This window comes from Falco naumanni, chromosome 9 (assembly GCF_017639655.2).
Source record: "Falco naumanni isolate bFalNau1 chromosome 9, bFalNau1.pat, whole genome shotgun sequence".
In the NCBI taxonomy this organism is placed as follows: domain Eukaryota; kingdom Metazoa; phylum Chordata; class Aves; order Falconiformes; family Falconidae; genus Falco; species Falco naumanni.
This window is the reverse complement of record NC_054062.1, coordinates 30,436,438-30,454,928: the sequence shown is the minus strand read 5'-3', so window position 1 is coordinate 30,454,928 and position 18,491 is coordinate 30,436,438. Positions and strand designations below refer to the sequence as shown.

Below are 18,491 nucleotides of genomic sequence, written 5' to 3'. Positions count from 1 at the left end.
ACTTCCAGAGTATCTTGCAGATTTGTGCAGCCATAAAAATTGCTTGAGCCAGTTTGAGAGTGGATGTGGTAGAGGGCGGAAGAGAGGTGTCTCCTGGGAAGAAGTGGTAACCAAGACACATGCTAGAGACCCAGAGGCCCCAGTGGCAAGTGTGGGAATGAGGGGGAGAGATGAGAGGGCTGTGGATACAGAGCTGAGCGCTCCTGTTATTTACCTGCCCTTCCTCTCCTCACCTCCTCCTTTGCAAGGTCCTTCCAAGAGTGTGTTAGGAGGGAATAGCCAGGTTCTCTTCGCTCTGGTGGCCTAAAGCGGGTCGTCCAGTTTGGTAGAGGGAGAGAGACCGAAGGAGAGGATGGAGACCACCCGTCCTGGGTCTGGAGGACTGAATTTGTTCATATGAAGGTTGAGGTTTAGGACCAAGACCTCAGCCAGCATCATCTGGCTCTTCAGGGAAAGGACTTCTGCAGTTCATGGGGATGGGAAGTTGCCTGTTTGCCCACTGAGCTGGCCTCTCAGTCCAGGGAGGTAATGGAGAAGCTGACCTGCAATTTCTGTTCAGTTTCTGTGGATCTACAGACTTCACAGCCTGTCCCTTTAGCCCCCAGGGTGGAGAGGTGGAAGGGCCCAGGACCCTGGAAGGAGCCTGCTTGCCTCTCACTGCCCAGCATGTCAGGCTTGAGAGATTCCCCTGGCACCTCAGTTTATCGCTGTTGGTCGCATGTATTTGTTACACCAATGAGCAGCGTGGCAGCTGTTGCAGGAAAAAACTCTGTTCATGCATTTAAATCAGGATTGAAGCCATTTATAGATTAATAACACATAATTAACTAGCAAGCATTGAGTCTCAGCAGAAGTAATAGATATTTCTGAAATCCTAATTTTTAAAATTGACTGCAAATTTCTAAGCACCCATCTATGAGTAATCCCAAGGAGTCCCACTCACACCTGCACGCGCACGCGTGCGGATGGTTATGTGCACCCCTCAGCTTTTAGCAGGGGAAGGCACCCATCTCCTAGGAGCGGGGCTCTCCTCCTCGCACACCTCCCTGCGGGAGATGTGGGCGCTCCACTTCTGAGATCCCGTGCTGCTCCCTGTGACCAGCAGGTCCACACCCAGGTGAGAAAGCCCCCAGGTCACCTACACCCTGGGTTTGGGTCCCCCCTGCTTGTTGCACCATGTACCAGCAGCCCACTGGCTGGATGCTGCCCCCTCACTGTGCCTGCCCCAGGCAGAGGTGGGGATGCTGGTGGAGCAGTGTCCTACCAGCCTTTGGTTCCTGCTGTTTGCATGAGAATACACTGATAGGTAACTTCAGTTACCCAAAAATAGTGGCCCACATGTTGGATGCCTGATTGGCTGAGCAGTTTAAAGGCTTGGGGTGCTCAGAGAGATCTCCGCCCAGATCTACCCACTCCTCTCCGAGAGCAGACCTAGGCCAGATGCCTACTGCCAGCCCCGAGCAGGAGGTGGATGTGTCTTCTCCCCTCACCAGAAGCTGGGAGGTGCTAGGAGAGGGGTGAGAAAAGGTCCTGTGCCTGAATCCAGCAGCCCCCTGTCCCAGGGCACGGCCGTCTGGTACCTCCTCGCCCAGAGCTGTGGTGTGGCTGCTCTGTGTCTCCCTGGCAAGCCGGGTGATCTGGGTTGGTCAGTGGCATGTTCAAAGCCTGTTCATCTCTGCACGCGTCGCAAGGGTTATGTCATGGTGGGGACAGTGCCACTGGAAATGTTTAGGTAGTTATCAACAGACGTGCCTGGAAGTGTCAAGGGTGAAAGCACAGAGCTTTAATATTTATTGGGTTTTTAACCACCTTGACTATTTAGCAGGGAATTACAGAAAAGCTGCAGGGAGAAAGAGGGAAGACGTTGGAGCAGCCCTAGGCTACGGTGGTTTCTGTGCCATTTTGGAGGAAGCCTGTCCCTGGTGATGGAGCTCTGCAACAGCCAGATTTGGCATCTGATCCCCTCTTTTGTTAAGTGTGACGTGTCCTGGCTGGGCCTGGCCTGAAACACCAAGAAATATAAAATACCTGTTTGCAGGAGGAGGTTCTCTCTTCGCAGGTTACCACATGGAGAAGGCAAGGGGCAATGGGTTGCACCAGGAGAGGTTTCATCTGAATGTAAGAAATAAGTTACGGTGAGAACAATCGCTCACTGGAAGAACCTCTCCAGGGACATCGTAGAGGGTTTCAGGATGTGACTGGACAGGGTGCATGATAATCTCATCCAGGCTGTCCTCCCTGTGACAGGTAGGTCCTCAGAGGTCCCTTCCAACTTGGGAGGTTCTGTGAACAAGGGGCAGGCAGCAGCCAGCCTCGTGGCAGAGGGGAGGGTACAGCGCACCTCCCAGCTCAGCCCCACGTGGTGGTCCCAGCCCCTTTGATCCTTTGGGATCAGGGAGGGTCCCAACGCCCCCCTGATACGCCCTGATGTCCCATGGTTCCCCCGATGGCTCACCCCCCGGTGGTGATCCCAGCCCCTCCATCATTTCAGTGCTCCATCGTTCCGATGCCCCACCGACACCCCCCAGCCCCTCCCCAGGCCCACTGCTGCCCTCGGGTACTTCAGCCACCTTCAGCTCTGGCGTCGCCTTGGGGCCACCCCGGCGCCCCACAGCCACCCCCTTCATGTCCGATGGACACTGCTCGATGTCCTCGGCCCCTCCAGCCCCTCTGCCACCTTAGAGCCTGGCGGACACCTCCAGCGCCCCATGGACACCTTTTCCGCACCCCACGGGACACTCGCAGCCCCGCCGCCCCCTGTAGCAGCTCAGCGCCAGGTGCCCCCTGCCACCCCCGTGCCCTGCGGGCCCCTGCAGTGCCCTGGGACATGCCCCGACGGTCTGGGGACCCTCCCCGATCCCTCACAAGCACCCCCAGGTACCCCCCAGGCCGTCCCCGCCGCCCGCCCGGGGCCGCCCCTCCCAGCCCCGCTCCGCACGGGTCCCCCCGCGGGGGGCGGCCCCGTCCCGCCCCGTCCCGGGAGTGGCGGTGAGTCACGGCGGGCGGGGGCTGCCGGCGCGGCGGCGTTGGGGCTGGCACCGCGGGCACCTCCGAGCCATGGCCCCGGCGCTCGCCCTGCGCCGCCGGCTCCTGCTGCCGCCGCTGCTGCCGCTGCTGCTGCTGCTGCCGCTGCCCCACGGTGAGCGAGGGGAGCGCGGGCCCGAGCAGGGCGGGCAGCCCGCGGGCAGCTGCGCTCCGCCGACGGGACGGACGAGAAGTTTTGGGGTGGGGGCAAAAGCCCGGCTCCTCGGGGGTCTTCAGCCGTGGGGCGGGGCAGGGGGAATGCTTTTCCTTGCGGGAATTGAGGGGACGCGTGGGAAGCGGCACAGGAGGGATGCGCGAGGTGGGAGCCGGGGGTGCGGTGGCTCTTTGGGACGGGTCGCAGCTCAGCGGGGTTGCGGCTGCCAGGCTGAGCCCCGGGGTCACCGGGCGGTTAGGCGGGCATCGCCGGCACCCCCTCCCCAAGCTCACTCGAGGGCGGAGGATGGAGAAGGGGCTGTGAGGAGCAGGCTGGCCTCCCGCCCCGCGACAGAGGGACCCTTTCGGGTGCGCTGCGTCCCGCCGCCCCGCCGGGGTGCCCGCCGTTATGTAAAGGCGCCTCGGCCAGGAGGCTCCAGCGAGCGAGGGGAAATTTGTCATCGGCAGCCTGCGGCGTGCTGGCGGGGGGACCGGTGACTCAGCCGGCCGAGGGGGTGGTGATGAGGCTGCTGGCTCCTGCTCGGGTCCGTGGGCGAGGGCTGCCAGGCACCCGCACCGGAGAGCCCTGCTCGGCCACTGCCTCGCCGCGCTGGCCCCGGCTCACCCCGGCAGCACGCGGGCACGGCCGTGGCACCGGCTCTGCGGGGCTCCTGCGGAAGGCAAAGGGTTTGTCGCAGAAACGTCTCCCTTCTGACATAGAAAAAAAGATGGGAGGAGGGCTGAGCTAGTCCAGACGCGAGCCATCCTCCAAAACGCAACCCCTGGCAGCTGCCAGGTGCAAAGTCACAAACCGTGGCATCGAGGTGGGAAGCTGGGAACCCTCCGGCTTTATTTGCACACCCAGGGTCTCAGTAGGGTTTTCCAGCCTTGAAGGGACCTGGTTGCACAGGAGTCCTGCTGAGCACTCTGTGAGTGCCAGGGCTCGGGGGGCTGGAGCATCCCTGGAGCCTGTCAGGGAGTTCTTGTGTTCCCAGCAGGTATTCCAGGACTTCATGCTTTGGCTTTTCCCTGCACCTTCATGTTGGCCACTTCCCTTGTCCCCTGACTGTTGTTTATGGGCATCCTGGCTCAAAGCCCTCTGACCTTTCCCAGGTGCTGCTGCCAGGCTGGAGGAGAACCTTGCCCACGTCGAGAAGTACGAGACAGCGATGCCACGCAAGGTGACAGATCCTCGGGGGAAGAGGGACCTCCCTGTGCGACCGGTGAGTAGCATCACCTCCCAAATACTGCCTTGGCACAGCTGCCCTCACTGCCTTGCAGGGAGTCCAGGGATGGGTGTTGAATCAGCAAAGCCCCTTGCCCGACCACTGGGCTCAGAGCCAGACCCCCTTGGGCCCACCATTGGGCTCAGAGCCAGACCCCCTTGGCCCTGTGCTAGAAGAATGACCTAGTGCATGTTCTCTTGCATTGCTTCTGTCCCAGAGGGTGGAGATCTTGCAGGAATTGATCAGATAAGCTTGCCTGGACTGTTTTGGGTCAAAATAGGAACTGCATATAGGAGGGTGGACTCTCGGAGAGTGGGGGCTGCTTTCTCCAATGCTTTCTTTGGAGGCATTATTACCCAGTGGTGCCACCTCTTGCAGCCTTGCAGTGATCTTGTGACATCTGGTCTTTGCTTAAGTAGGGATTTGCAAAGCCTCATTGAGCTGTAAGCACTTTTCTTGCTGTGTTTGCTGAAGTTGTTTTTTTTTGTCCTTTGGGACAAGGAAATAAGAATCAGAAAGTTTCAGAAATCCACATGAAAGAAAGCCAGTGTTATTTTTCTTGGGAAACCTTGTAATTTGGGGAAAGGAATAGGGTTTGACTCAGGAGTTTTGAGTGCTTGGGGCTGACATCCATAGGATGATGGCCTTGACCTCAAAGATGCTTTCCTCATTGCCTTAAAGTGAAATTCAGCCAAATATGTGGATTCATTTTCTAGGGCTGAAAAGCACTGATTTTAGCACCTGATGAGATGGAGGGGCTGGGGAGATTTATTTCCTAGTAAACTCTTTGTACAGCACATTCATCTGTGATTCAAACCCTTTCTGATAAACTAGCTTCAAAAACACTCCCCAAAAGCATCTGTTTTCTCTGCTCTAGAAACCTAAACTTGTCCACGAGATGAGATAAACATTCCTCAGACTATTTAGAGACACCATCTGTGCTGGGTGCGCCGGGTGGCTCTGCACCGATCCCCCTGGAAAGGGGAGCTCACCCATCTCGGGGTCCCTCTGCTTTCCGTGGTACAGGAGAAGATGTCTGCCTTGAGCTGTGTACTTAGGGACAGCCATGGGTGGTGTCTACCAGGTGGCACTTGGATTGGGTGGTCCTTGGGTCTCCTAAATTGCTGTGTTAAGGGTGTGAGGTCTCCTGCCTTTTAAACCATTTTCCTCATCTTGGACAAAAGCTGGGTTTGATGGCTCAGTAACCTTGGTGGGGAAGAAGTTCTCTTTTGGAGGTGGCTTGACCACCACCAAGGCCCTCTTTGAAGTGGAGACAGGTGACTGGATGGGTGTTTTCTGCACCAGCTCCTCCTGTGGCTTTGCAGTAGCAGTCTGTGGCTGGGATGGCCATGGGCTGAGAGATGGTTCCTGGGTCAGAGCAGCTGGGACACATGGGGTTGGTCCAGCAGTGCATCTGCTAGGTGAGGTTTGAAGCAGACCAGCTCCCCTCTGGCTTTGCTTAAAATGTTCACCCCCAAAAGACAGGGTGGAGACTTAGGGCCTGCCACACAGGATCTCCTGGGATGTCAGCCTTCCCACAGGTCACGGTCTTCTTAGCAGGGACACAACAAGGCATGTGGCAAACCTGGGTTCTTCATGGAAAGGAGCATGAAAAAAGAGCAAGTACCTTAAAAAAAAATATGGTTACATGCTCTTGATTGCAGAAGTGACATCTCTCTCACCCCCATGCTCCAGCATTTCAAAGAACTCTATTGAAATGGCAGTGTGTTTCCAGCCCATGTGAGACCCTGCACTGCAAGGTACTAGCTTCTCTTGCAGCACACCTGTGCTTGTGCATCCCTGCTGATCTCCCCCACCACATCCCACAGCCAGTTCATGCAAAGGGGCAAGTCCTTTGCCTGGGTGAAGACAGCTGAGCTCCTGCCAGCGCAGCCTGGGGCTCTGCAGGAAGCAGCAAGGCTGTTGCAGAGCGAGCAGTGGGGCTGGACGGAGCAGAAGCGAAGGGGGGTGGTGGTGGCCCAGTGACCTGCTGCCCTTCCCTCCTCTCTTGTGCTGCAGCTCCTCTGATACACGGCACGGTGCAATGAGCCCCATCCCTACTGTCCTAGCGAGACCTGTTGCCTCTTACCATTCAGGGAAGGAATACCGTGTGCTGGGGGTGGGACAGTGGCATCCCGTCCCGATCCTGTGTAAGCTCTCTGGGTCTCTTAATAAGACCAGATGGAAGAAGTCCCTCCTCTCTGTGTGCTGTGGCCACAGCTCTGCTTTGCTTGCTCAGCACGGTCATGGGGTTAGCATGGCTCAGGCAGGGGCAGGGCTGAGCCGCCTGTGCTTTCAAAGCCTTTCCATCTGGAGCCCTTGCAAAGCCCATGCTAATAGGGAAGGGGGTGATTCAGAGAAGCTTTATCAGGACTTTTTTTTTTAAACTTGCCCTGTGGTTGTCTCCAAGAGACAGTCCCTGACCCACCATCCCCTTTCCAAGTGCTTTCCTGCCAATTCCTAAGACCTATGCTGGCTCCGGCACTGCCAACAATAACAAAGCATTGCTTTGTCGGCGGACACGGGATGGGACGGGCACGTCAAGCGGGAGACACTGTTCATAAGATAAAAATTTGCAGGAGACCCATGAGTGTGCTTACACACCAGCAGATTGCCTGCCTGCAGCTGGGGCTGCCTGGCGGGCTTGTCACAACCTGCTCAGCCTGTGGAGAGGACGTTTCGTGGCCGGCAGCCCACTGCTTCAGCTTCAGATCGGAAATGCAAACCAGGTAGAATTGAGGGCAACCAAGTGAAAGGCAAACCCACTCACCTGGCCCCGCTGGCAATGAGTCAGCAGGACTTCGTGCTCAGCTTCAGCTCCTGTCAGGTTGTCGATCACCTCCCTGGGAGTGCTGAGCCATTGTATGACAGCAGGTGCTGTCATCCTCCCCAGGGAGAGACCGCTCACCTCATCCAGGAGGAATGCTGGTCCTGCGGGAGAGGCTTGCTTTGCCTTTGGCTCAGCTCACCACCCCAGGATCCAGTAAAGGTATGAGGATGTGCCCTCAGGGGAGGTCTCTGTGCTGCCGCGGTGGCTGAGGAGTACGCTGGTGCCAGGGGTACAGCCTGATATGGGGCACTAGGCAAAGGCTAGTCATCTTTCTCAGTGGCCCTGGTGGGACGGGACCTCTGGAGCTCTGTGGCCCAGCCTCTGTAGGTGGAGATCACAAGGCAGCCTAGAGGGAAACACTTCTTCTGGAGGGACATCTCCATCCTGGGGGTTCAGGGCTTGGCTGGGCTGAGCCACAGCCACCCTGACCCAGCCATGGTGACTGGAGGTTGGACTTGAGGTGCCCTGAGGTCCCTTCCACCTGCACTAGGGTGATGCTTGGGGGCTCTGGCACATGGTGATACTAAAACGTACTCTCAATAGCAGACAAGAACCAAGAGAAGGTCATTCTCTCACTGTGATGTGGCATCTGATCGGTCAGAGATAAGGAAGTCTCTGCTGATGAGAGCTGTTGGGAACCAGGGTTCTTTGTGGTTTAGCCTGTGAGTGAGTGAGCGATGAACTCAGCCCCCAGAAATGGAGCTCTATGACTGATGAGTAGGAAGTCTCAGTTTCTGGCACGGCCATCTGCAGCCATGTGTCAGACACGGGAAATCAGACTTTGCTGACTCTGTTTCATTGCTGGTGACCTGTTCTTTATCTCAGGATGTGCCGGGGATTTGCATTATTGCCCACATGCTTTCTTTTTTCTCTTCTGATTTCCTGTGTCTTTTCTGGATGCCTCCAGGGTGAGCAGCCAGGCTCCCCGTCCTGCAGCTGCCTTCTAGTGGGGTGCATGCAGACCCCATCCCCTTTCTGGGCAGGACGGAGGCCAGGTGGTCCTCTGTCCTCTCTTCTGTAGCTCTCGCTCTTGGTGATGGCGGGTCTGTGATGTCATCTATCTTTCATGCAGAGCATCTACCCAGACCACATCCTCTACAGTGTCCGTGCTGAAGGCAGGGACTACCTCCTGCGGCTGGAGAAGAACAAGTGAGTGCGGGTGGGCACGGCGGGATGGCCAGGGGGCAGCTCACTTCCCACCCTCGCTGTGAACATCAATTCTCCAGGGTCTGGTGTCGCTGCACTGGTGATCTAAGCCCTCAGCCCAGACCCAGAATACCACATTTTCTTCCCTCCTTGCCGAACCCATCTGGGGAGGTCATGGGCCCACTGTACCCAACCTGACCAGACCTCATCCCCAAAGCTTTCTATCCCTTCCCCAAAACTGGGTTCACTGCTGACCCCCATTCCCCATCCTGCAGGGAGCTTCTGGGACAGCATTACACCGAGACGCACTACTTGGCTGATGGCACGGAGATCACAGAGAAGCCAAATATTCAGGTATGGGGCTGGCTCTGGGCAGAGTGGTTTTCCCCACTCCTACGGGGTCCCTCCATGCTGACAGCTGGTGCAGACCCCCTTTACACCTCTCCTTTCTCTTGCTGGCAGGATCATTGCTTTTATCAGGGCCACGTGCAAGGACATGCCAACTCAGCAGCGAGCATCAGCACCTGTGGTGGGCTCAGGTAGGTCCTCTGACTTCCCTGGGGCACTGTGGCTGGCCAGAGGACAGCATCGAGCCTGGCCTTGGTGCATGTCACGGTACCGCTCCTAGCGGATGCAGTGCTGTGCAACGGTGAGCCGGTGTGACCAAGCTCTGGCCAGCCGGAGCTGTGCTGATGGAGGGAGAGTTCAGCTTTCCCCTGAGGAAGAGAAGAAGACATCCCTTTTCCTGCTGGCGGTGGGAGCACTGACCGCCCTGGCTCGGTGCCCAGCAGGAAAGGTGCACCGCGTTTTACAGCTACTCCTGCTGGCTGGGGGTTGGCTTGTGGCACAGGATAAGACTGGAAACCCGAGCATGACAGAAGGTCCAGGCAGGAATGCCTTCTCCAGGCAGCAAGGCACAACTTGTCCTGCATCTACCCCCTTTTCCCAGGGCAGACTGGCCAAACTCACCCCAAGTGCTGCAGCCAGCGACACACAGTTGTGCTCATGGTGATGCACGGGCCTGCAGGCAGCCAGCATCTCCTCCCTGTCATGCTGAGCATCTAGAGCTGATGGCCAAATGCCTTTCCGAAAGAAAATGAAAGCAGATGGAGCATCAGGCCAGCTGTGTCTCCCTCTACCCACTGTTTGCTGGCCACGCTAGTGCTCATTCCTCAAAAGCTGCCTTGAGTCTACCTTCATTTAACAGCAGAAAACGTCCTTGCAGAGTAACCAAGCCACCAGCTCCATTCAAGGCTGTTCAGTTTGCCATGCAAGATCCACACTCTGCTGTTCTCTTTCTTCTAAGATCAGCTGGCAGCCAGACATTGCAAGAGTAAGCCAAAGAGGAAGGGGGCCCTTGCAGGGAGATGTGTAAGGAGGATGGGTGGTCCCTGGCGCACCCAGGGACCTGCAAACACCCATTTAGAGGTGAAATGCCTGCTGGAGCCGTGTGGCAGCCACCTCCTCATGCTGAGCAGCTTGTGCATACATGGCAGATTTGATATCCTTGTATAGTAGGAGGACAAGATGTGCAAGGGCAGAACAGGAGGCACAGACAGTACAGACAGGGTACATAAGGCACCTTATAGAAAGCATCTTGAAGGCCAGAGCTGCTTAGTAGGAATAATGCTGTGTTAAACCTGGCCTGGCAGCACTGGGCAGCTCCTACTGAGCCCTGGGACACTGCTGGTGCCCGAAGTACAGGATACTCCCCTTGCTACCAGGCACAGATGCTGCTCCACAGTTTGCTCCCTCCCAGCCCAGAAGCCAGTTTCCAGCCCTCCTAATGCTCCTTCTGTTCAGCCTGTGCTTCTGCAGCCTCCAAACGCCAACACTGTGGACATGTTTCCTATTGCTCCCCAGCTCCTGTCATGCCTCAGGTCAGCTCCATCCTGCAGCATTTCCTTGGTGTACTCTTGGGCCAGGCGAGGTTTGTAGGGAAGAGGCATCGAGTCCCTCATGTTGCTGTGTGCTCCTACACTCTGTACCTCTGCACAGTGCTGTGGACCTTCATGCACTGCCCAAGGGCTGCTTGGGACTTTGCATTGAGTGTGCTCACGTGCACGTGGCCAGAAGGACCTGACTGTCACATCCTGCTGGTCGCCCATAGCTCATCCAAGCTGCCCATAGGAACCATGGAGGGGGGGGTGGTTTCCTAGCTGGGATTTGGCAGCTATATTTTGTATCACAGGCCCTCGTGGGGGTGCGTGGGGTCCGTCTGTGTCCTGCAGGATACCTCCCCAACCTGATGCCTGCTGTCTCTCTTGGCAGTGGGTTTTTCCGGGTGAATGAAACCACCTTCCTGCTGGAGCCCTTGGAGGAGGATGCGGCTGGCTGGCACGCAGTGTACAGAGCAGCTCACCTGCGGGGGAAGCGCGGCACGTGCCAGGAGTCCGGTGCCACCCTGGAATATGACCATGAACCAAAAATTCCCGCAGCCATGAAGCTCTACCGCTGGGTTAAGGATTGCATTGCTTCTCCTTCCTGTAGCTGAGTTTGCAAGAGCCTAGCTCCTGTGAAGTCCGGGAGAGGAGTAGGGCCATACTGCATCTCTTGGAGATCCTCCTCTCCCGTGTGTTGTTGGCTGGGTGCCCAAACACAGATTGTTCCCGGTGGCCTAGCTCCTGGTGGGAACAAGTCCTCAGGTCCTGTACCATTAGCAGGAGCATCTTTCTACCCTGTGAGCTCCGTGGTGCCTGCAAGCCTGTCTCATGCCTCATCCCAGTAGCAGGCTTGGGTTTTTCCTTGTATGTTGGAATATGTCTGAAACACCCAGCAAAGTAACATCAGGAAGCAGAGCTAAAAGACCTACCAGCCTTGAATAATGTTGGAAGATGCCCCGGGATCCAACACATCCCACAGGAGGGTCAACCGCAGGGCTCGGCAAGCTGCAGAGCTGAGTCCCTCTTTGCACTCACTTTCCTCTTTCCTTCCAGAAATCAGCTCCGTTACGGAAAGGTCCCCGATATGTGGAGCTGGTCCTGGTCGTGGACAACGAGGAGGTAAGCAGGGTGGGGGGCAAGCTGGTGCCTGTGTTTTCACTGTCTTCCACTGCAGCGAAGAGGTTGAAGCCAGCCTGGAAATCTCTCTGTGTCCTTCCTGTAGTTCCGAAAACACAAGGACTTGCGCACAGTACAGAACCGCATGAAGGAAATCGTGAACCACGTCGACAAGGTGAGGCCAGATGACCGGATCTTCTCTCCTGGCTCCCAGACATGCCCCATGGTGCCAGCATGGGCGTGAATGTGGTGGAGGAGAGATTGGCATGGGGAGGGTGATGGAGCAGGAGCCGATCTCAAGCCTGCAGGTGGGCTGCTGCAGAGTGACCAAATCCCTTGACCAACAGGGTGTGCGACGTGGACAGGACAAGCGGCTCAGCCCTGGGTCCTGGGGGGAATAGGACAGCTGCCTCCCATCTCTCTCGTAAGGGAAGGGGGGAGAAATTTTTTATAATCCCCAGAAGCTCTCAAGCTGGAGCAGGTGCTAACAAGGGGAGGGTGATGGATGCAGTGCACCAAGGCGGAGTTTCTCCTTGCCTTGCTTCAGCCCCACTCTTTGGTCAGCAGCATGTGAGCAGCATCTCAGCCTTCACTGGCCAAGAGGGAGCCCAGAGGTCCTGGGGTAAACCCTGTCTTGTGTGGTCACCCCAGCTTGTGTTATTTATTGAGAGGGTTACGGCGTGGTATTCCCAGTGATGTGTGGTCCTGGGCTTGGTTGTGGTTCTTCAGGGGAGGTGGGACCTTTCTTCTGCTTGTGGAGCTCCAAACCAAGCATTTTCTCTGGGCTGTCTCCCACCTCAGCTTTATCAGCCTCTTCGCCTGCGGGTGGCCTTGATTGGCTTGGAGGTGTGGAGCCACAAGGACAAAATCATGGTCAGTCCCAACCCAGAGGTGACACTGGACAACTTTCTCCACTGGCGGGAGGCAGAGCTGCTGCGGAGGAAGCCACATGACAATGCCCAGCTGATCACGTAAGGACTAAGGGAGGAGGCAGGGGCAGGCACCGCCTCGCTGTCCTTGCAGCCCTGCTGCCACCCAGGCCACACAGCCACAGTGGCATCTCAATCCCACAGGGGCATAGACTTCCACGGCACAACCGTAGGGCTCGCCAAGAAGCTTGTGATGTGCACCAGGGACTCGGGCGGTGTCAACCAGGTGGGTCTTGCTGCCTGGGCATGCGCCAGGAGGGCAGCAGCACTCCCATGATCTGAGCTCCCTGCGTTGTATTGTCCAGAGCAGGTTTCTCCTCCACTGGTCTCCAGCTTTCCCCCTCTGCAGCCTTAGGGCTGGATCTGGTCCCTGACATCTCTGGCCCTTGAGTGACTGACCCCCAGAGAAGTGTCAAGGCCACAGGGGAAGGGTAGCTGTGGAAACCCAGCTGGGTGCCTGTGGAGGGCTCTGATATACCTGAGCCCAGATGAGCCTCCCAGAGCAGCTCCGTGGGTGCAGGGCTTCTCCCACCACCTGTCAGGTAGCTGGGACTTGGTTTGTAATTGCTCCTTGGCCATCCTGGCTGGAGCAGGAGTGGTCAGCCATGGGACCTGTGGCTGTCCAGAACCACCACAAAGCATCTTTTCAGGGTAGCTGGTATATGTAAGCTCACTTACACCCCTGAGACCCCAGGCAGGAGGTCTTCAGGGCCCATGGGACCAAGTCCAGCTTCAGTCTTCCTTTACCTTGGCACGGCAGCATCAGGGAAGGAATTTCAGACAGCAGTGAGACCTGGCACTGAGCAGTTGAAGAGCCCCAGCAGGTCCTGTGGAGATGCTGTGGAGAGCATTTGAACCACGCCCCACTTCTTGTCCCACAGGACCACAGCACAAATCCTATCGGTGCTGCATCCACCATGGCTCATGAGATGGGACACAACCTGGGGATGTCTCATGACGAAGATGTTGCTGGCTGCCGCTGTCCAGTCCCCAAAGCAGATGGAGGTTGTGTCATGGCGGCAAGTGTTGGGTGAGCAAAGGAAAGGGGAATATCTCTGGGCAGCAAATATCTCGAGGTGTCCTCTGGCACTGCCCTGATGTGGTGAAGCCCATGAAATGGTCAGGTCTGGGTGGATACTCCACTTGAAGCTGCACTTCAAAGGTCTGTTGGTGCCTTTGAGTCTGCTGGCCCTCCAGCTGCTCCCTGGGCTGGTGTTGTGAGGGCCCTTGGGCTCTCATCTCTGCTCATGACTGCCTGGTTTTGTGCCCCTTCAGCGTGGTTTACCCCAAGCTCTTCAGCCGCTGCAGCGAGCAGGACATGTGGCAGTTCCTCGGGGACCCCAGGACCAGCTGCCTGCTGAACGTCCCCAGGGCGGATGAGCTGTATGGGGGGCCGGTGTGTGGGAACCAGTTTGTGGAGCGGGGAGAGCAGTGTGACTGCGGCACGCCAGAGGTAGGGATGCTCTCTGAGAGCCTGGGGAGGGGGGTGGGCAGCAGGGACCTGAGACCTGTCATTCAGACTCAGAAAAAGTTGTGCAAGCCTCTTCCCTGGGCATCATGCTTTGCAGGACTCATCTTCCTTAGGTTCCTGATGCTTCTGCAAAAAAAAAAACCAAACTTGCAGAGGATATTTGTTAACTTGGATGTGTGCCCCTCCTTTATGTAGCTGGCTGTGATTTTAGCAGGAGCATGCCTAGGAAAGTCAGAAATCCCCCCAGTATATCCTCCGGAGATCTGATCCAAGGAGGGGGACATCATGGCATGTTGTCCTTTCAAGAGCTGCGCTAAGCTTTTCCACATCCCTCGTGGCCCAAGAGACTTGAGGCAAAGAGCCAAGCGATATCTCTGGGATAAATCCCTGGGTCACAGCCCTGCTCCGGGACCTGAAGGGATGCTCCCCCGATGCAAAGAGCACAGAGATCCTCCTGTTCCCTCCTTCCTGGAGATGTGCAAAGGGTGCTGCCAAAGAGCAGAGACCCAGGTCAGGCCCCATCTTCTGAAAAATCTCTTCCTTTGGTTTCATGTTGGTCATGGGGTTAAAGAGACAGCAAGGATGGTTCACACCTGGGATGATGCTGTGGTTTTGCCCCATGGTTCAGTCTGTGGTGGCTACGCTGCCACTGGCACCTGGTGATGTGGCAACTGGGTCCCCCCGGGAAGGAAGGAAAGGGTCTTTCAGTGGGGCTTCTGAGAGGGCTTCAGTCCTTCCCTGTCTCACAGGAGTGCTCCGACCGCTGCTGCAATGCCACCACTTGCCAGCTGAGAGAGGGAGCAGAGTGTGCCCAGGGGGACTGCTGCCAGGACTGCAAGGTACTGCCATCGGCGGGGACCAGCTTGGCGGGGCAGGGAGCTAGTGCATGCAGTCCTGCCCTGGGCTCCTGTGGAGCTTCCTGGTAGAGGCAATGTGTGCCCATAGCCTGCTGGAGAGCTTGAAGGACCTCTGTAGCACCCTGCTCAGAGCCAAATGCACCCAGTGGTTTGGGGGAATCATGCTTTTCATTTAACACTCTCATGGCACGGACAGTCGGCATCTCGGGTGGGAAGCGGTTGGGAAGGTGAAGCAGCCTCCGTTTCTGGCCTCCTGTAGCCCAGGTCCCCTGGCTGTCTTAGGTTAGGTGCAGGATGAAAGCTGTTGAAGAACTGGGCGATGTTCAGAAGAGATCAGTGTGGCCCATTCCCGATTCAGGAAACCAACCTGCCTCTTCTGCTCCATTTGTTCAAGTGAAAGTTGAGTTGCACGCATTGACTCCTGCACACAAGCATAAGCAATGCTTTGATGTGAAGAGGCAGGGCTGGAAGAGGACCCTGGGGCAAGTCCAGACTCAAAGCAAAGCACAAGGTGTTGCCCGCAGGGAGAGACTTCACTAGGGGAAGAGGCCTGGTGGTCTCTCCATCCTGTGCAGTAGCTCATGTCTTTCTGCCAGAGCAGCACAAGCTGCCGTGTCTGGGGGTCTGTGGGGTGCCAGGAGATGTTTTGAAGACCAGGGTGCTGTCAGGCTGTGGTGCCTGCGTGGGTCTGGGGGTGCAAGAGCATCGAGGCAGTGCTGACATCCCCTTTTCTGCGCAGGTGAAGGATGCCGGTGTGCTCTGCCGGGCCAGCAAGAATGACTGCGACCTGCCTGAGCACTGCACTGGCCTCAGCGCCGAGTGCCCAGAGGATGTTTTCCAGGAGAACGGCATCTCCTGCCAGAATGGCAACGGCTACTGCTACAACGGGGCCTGCCCCTCACATGGCGAGCAGTGCCGCACACTCTGGGGCACAGGTAGTGGCTCCCCCACCCTGCCCACCCTCCTTGCCCCGTGCGCTGGGTGACGTGCCAGGAGCCCCGGCTCCTTGGGCCAGGGCGTGGCTTGGCTGCGGTCCCCTCCTGCATCCCTGGATGGGGTGCTATGGCTGCTGACTCCAAAGCACGGCCAGCTTGCTGCGGGCTTCGGCTCTGCGTGACCCTTCCTGTGTCTCCCGCAGAGGCCCAGGTGGCTCCTGATGTCTGCTTTAAGCACAACAGCGAGCAGCACCTTCACCTCCACTGCCTCACCGAGTACGGGAAGCGACCCTGCAGCCCCAAGTAAGGAGCCGGGGGGGAGCTCTGGGGGTGGTGTCCATGCCTGATGACAGCACTGCAGGGCTGAGCGAAGCTCCCCAGCCCCGCTGCCACCCCCGCTGCTTGGTGCTCGTGGCTGCTTCTCCTGCAGGGATGTGAAGTGCGGCACACTGCTGTGCCTGAGCGACAACACCAGCCCCGTCCTCGGCGGTGGCTCCTACTCCCTCTTCTTTGGCCGCTTCAAGTGCAAGGCGGTCATTGCCGGCAACGACGCCAACGAGGTGGTGGCCAAGCTCAGGCTGGTGCCCACCGGCGCCAAGTGCGGAGAGGAGATGGTGAGCGTGCTGGCTGCCGCGCTGGGGTGGTAGAGGGGTGTGTGACAACTGGCTACGGGGACCCAGGGCAGCCTCAGATCCCCGCTCCCTGTCCTCAGGTCTGCTACGCCGGACGCTGCCAGAACCTCCTGGTCTACGGCAACAAGAACTGCTCGGCCAAGTGCAACAACCATGGGGTATGCTGTGGGATCATCCCCTGCCCAGGGCAGCTGCGGGGCCCCAGCAGTGGTGCACCCACCATGCTGATGCCGTCCTCCCTCGTCGCAGGTGTGCAACCACAAGCGGGAGTGCCACTGCGAGCCGGGCTGGGCAGCACCTTACTGTGAGCAGAAGATTTCAGGGGTGGTGGCAGGTATGGCACCCGCTGTGCACAGCCAGCGCCGGCTCCCGTAGCCTGATGTGTGGGTGCTGGGCGGAGGGGGGAGCCTGAGGAGGGGGCTGGCACCCTGCTGTGGTGCCGGTAAGTGCTGCTCCGTCCCCACGGGGCACCCCCAACACCGGGGTGCCTGTCCCACGCTGACCGGGTCTCCGCAGGGAGCAGCAGCGTGGCCCTGGCAGCTGCGCTGGCTGTGCTGGTGCTCGCCGGCATCACGCTCGGCAGTGGCGTTGTGCTCTTCAGAGGCAGGGGGACGAAGCTCTTCCAGAAAGGGTAAGTCCCCTCTCCTCGCCCCCACGGTGTGGCTGAGCCACGGCTGCACAGGCCGAGCCCGAGGGGTACGCAGCGCAGCCCCACGCCGTCCCTGTGCCCCACAGGACCCCCAGCGGGCCTGCTGCAGGTCTTGCCAACCCACTCTTCCGCGAGGGCGGCCGGATGCGTCCCCCCCGCCGCCAGCTGTCCCACCGTGACATCGGGCCCCCCAACCTGCTTAGCAGCACGGCAGCCCCACAGGACGCCCGCCCGCTCAGGCCGTGCCGCCCAGCCCCACAGGTAAGGGTGCAGGATGGGCCCCTGGCGCGGGGCAGCCCTGGCTGCGGGGGGGAGGCAGCCCCTCGCCCCACTGTTTGCTGACCCTGCAGCCACCGGCGCCCCAGATGACATCTCCAGCGACACCGGTGCCCCAGATGACATCTCCAGCCCCTCCAGGATGGCCCCTGCAGGTAACCACCCCTCCAAAAGCCATCGTGGCCTCAGAGCAGGGTGGCCTTTCCCTGGCCCGACCAGCCCCAGACATGTGGGGCACAGCTGTGGGGCGGCCCAGGCAGCTGACTCGAGGTGGGGGTTGGGGGGGGCTTCCTCTGTCCCCTGCCCACCTCTGGGTCCCTCGCTGGTGCCCAGGTGAGGGACTCTGGTCTCTCCTCACAGCAGGTGAAGCCAAAGCCACCCAGCAAGCCTCTCCCGGCACTGAAGAGCAAGGAGCCGAGCTGTGGTGAAGGGCCCCCAGGACCATCACTCCCTCACTCCCTGCTGACACCTCCCTCAGTCTTTCAGCAGGGTGTCCCCCTGAAGGTGGCCCTGAAGCCGTCCCCAGCCAGGAGGTGACCAAGGATGCTCCATCTGCCACCACGGCTGAGGAGCTGCTGGCTCTGGTGCTCAGGTGGCACAGCTGGAGAGCCACCGTCTTGCTTCCACCCTTACTTGAATTGCTCACCGGACCCTCCCCCGGGAGGGCACCAGTGTTTACGGATATTTGAGTTGTGCCTTAACAGACTTCGTAGCCTCACGGCTGGCCCGGGGAGAGCCATCACCCGGGGCTTTGAGGGGGAGACCAGGAGCAGGGACGATGCCAGCTCTGGTTTTGAGGCCAGCCCCAGGCTCTCCTGTGCCCTGGGAGCTGCCGCCTTCTCTCCCTGAACGTGTCCTGCTCCTCCTGCCCCTTCCCTGCTGGGGCCGAGGCAGGAGCGCTGCACCCAGGGGGCCCGTGCCCCAGGGCCACCACCCTGGCTGGGGACAGTCACACGGGAGGTCTTTGGCAGGTCTAAGCCAGGCTTAACTTCCCCACGGAGCTTTTATCTCTGAAGTTATCACTTGAGTTACTGTTCTCCTGAAAGGGAATTTCCTGGGAGCCTTTTTACTGCAGCCACTAACTTATGACAATTATGTGACCATTTTGAACCACCTCTTGTGAAACCAGGCCTCCCCCTTTTTGATATAATTTAGGTTGAATGCTTTTATACCAATAAAAGACTGAAGGTAGTGGTGTCACGGGGTGTCTCTCAGCAGAAGGGAGAAGCAGAGTGGCAGCAGGCAGGCAGCTGCCCAGGACACAGGGTGGATACGGCACAGGTGGAGCCAGGGGCAAGAAGTGCTCGAGCTGAACTCCCAAATCCTGTGCCAGAGCCACAGGGGCTGAATAGCAACAATTTCTG

General features: G+C 58.3%; 1 protein-coding gene across 2 annotated transcripts; it reads left to right on the top strand.

Moving 5' to 3' along the window:
- Nucleotides 1-1,094: 1,094 nt before the first annotated feature.
- On the top strand, nucleotides 1,095-18,414 carry ADAM8 (ADAM metallopeptidase domain 8). Of its 2 annotated transcripts, XM_040607564.1 has the most exons (22): nucleotides 1,095-2,247; nucleotides 4,291-4,400; nucleotides 8,306-8,382; nucleotides 8,655-8,733; nucleotides 8,842-8,918; nucleotides 10,651-10,837; nucleotides 11,316-11,381; nucleotides 11,485-11,553; nucleotides 12,180-12,349; nucleotides 12,452-12,533; nucleotides 13,189-13,337; nucleotides 13,583-13,760; nucleotides 14,528-14,617; nucleotides 15,375-15,570; nucleotides 15,774-15,873; nucleotides 16,001-16,184; nucleotides 16,283-16,360; nucleotides 16,452-16,536; nucleotides 16,719-16,833; nucleotides 16,938-17,112; nucleotides 17,202-17,282; nucleotides 17,488-18,414. In XM_040607564.1, the coding sequence occupies exons 2-22, from the start codon at nucleotides 4,347-4,349 to the stop codon at nucleotides 17,662-17,664; spliced, it is 2,469 nt and encodes an 822-aa protein (XP_040463498.1). In that variant the 5' UTR covers nucleotides 1,095-2,247; nucleotides 4,291-4,346; the 3' UTR covers nucleotides 17,665-18,414. The 2 variants fall into 2 exon arrangements, with proteins under 2 accessions (XP_040463498.1, XP_040463499.1); XM_040607565.1 differs by lacking the exon at nucleotides 1,095-2,247 and having other exon boundaries at nucleotides 4,229-4,400.
- Nucleotides 18,415-18,491: the final 77 nt, after the last annotated feature.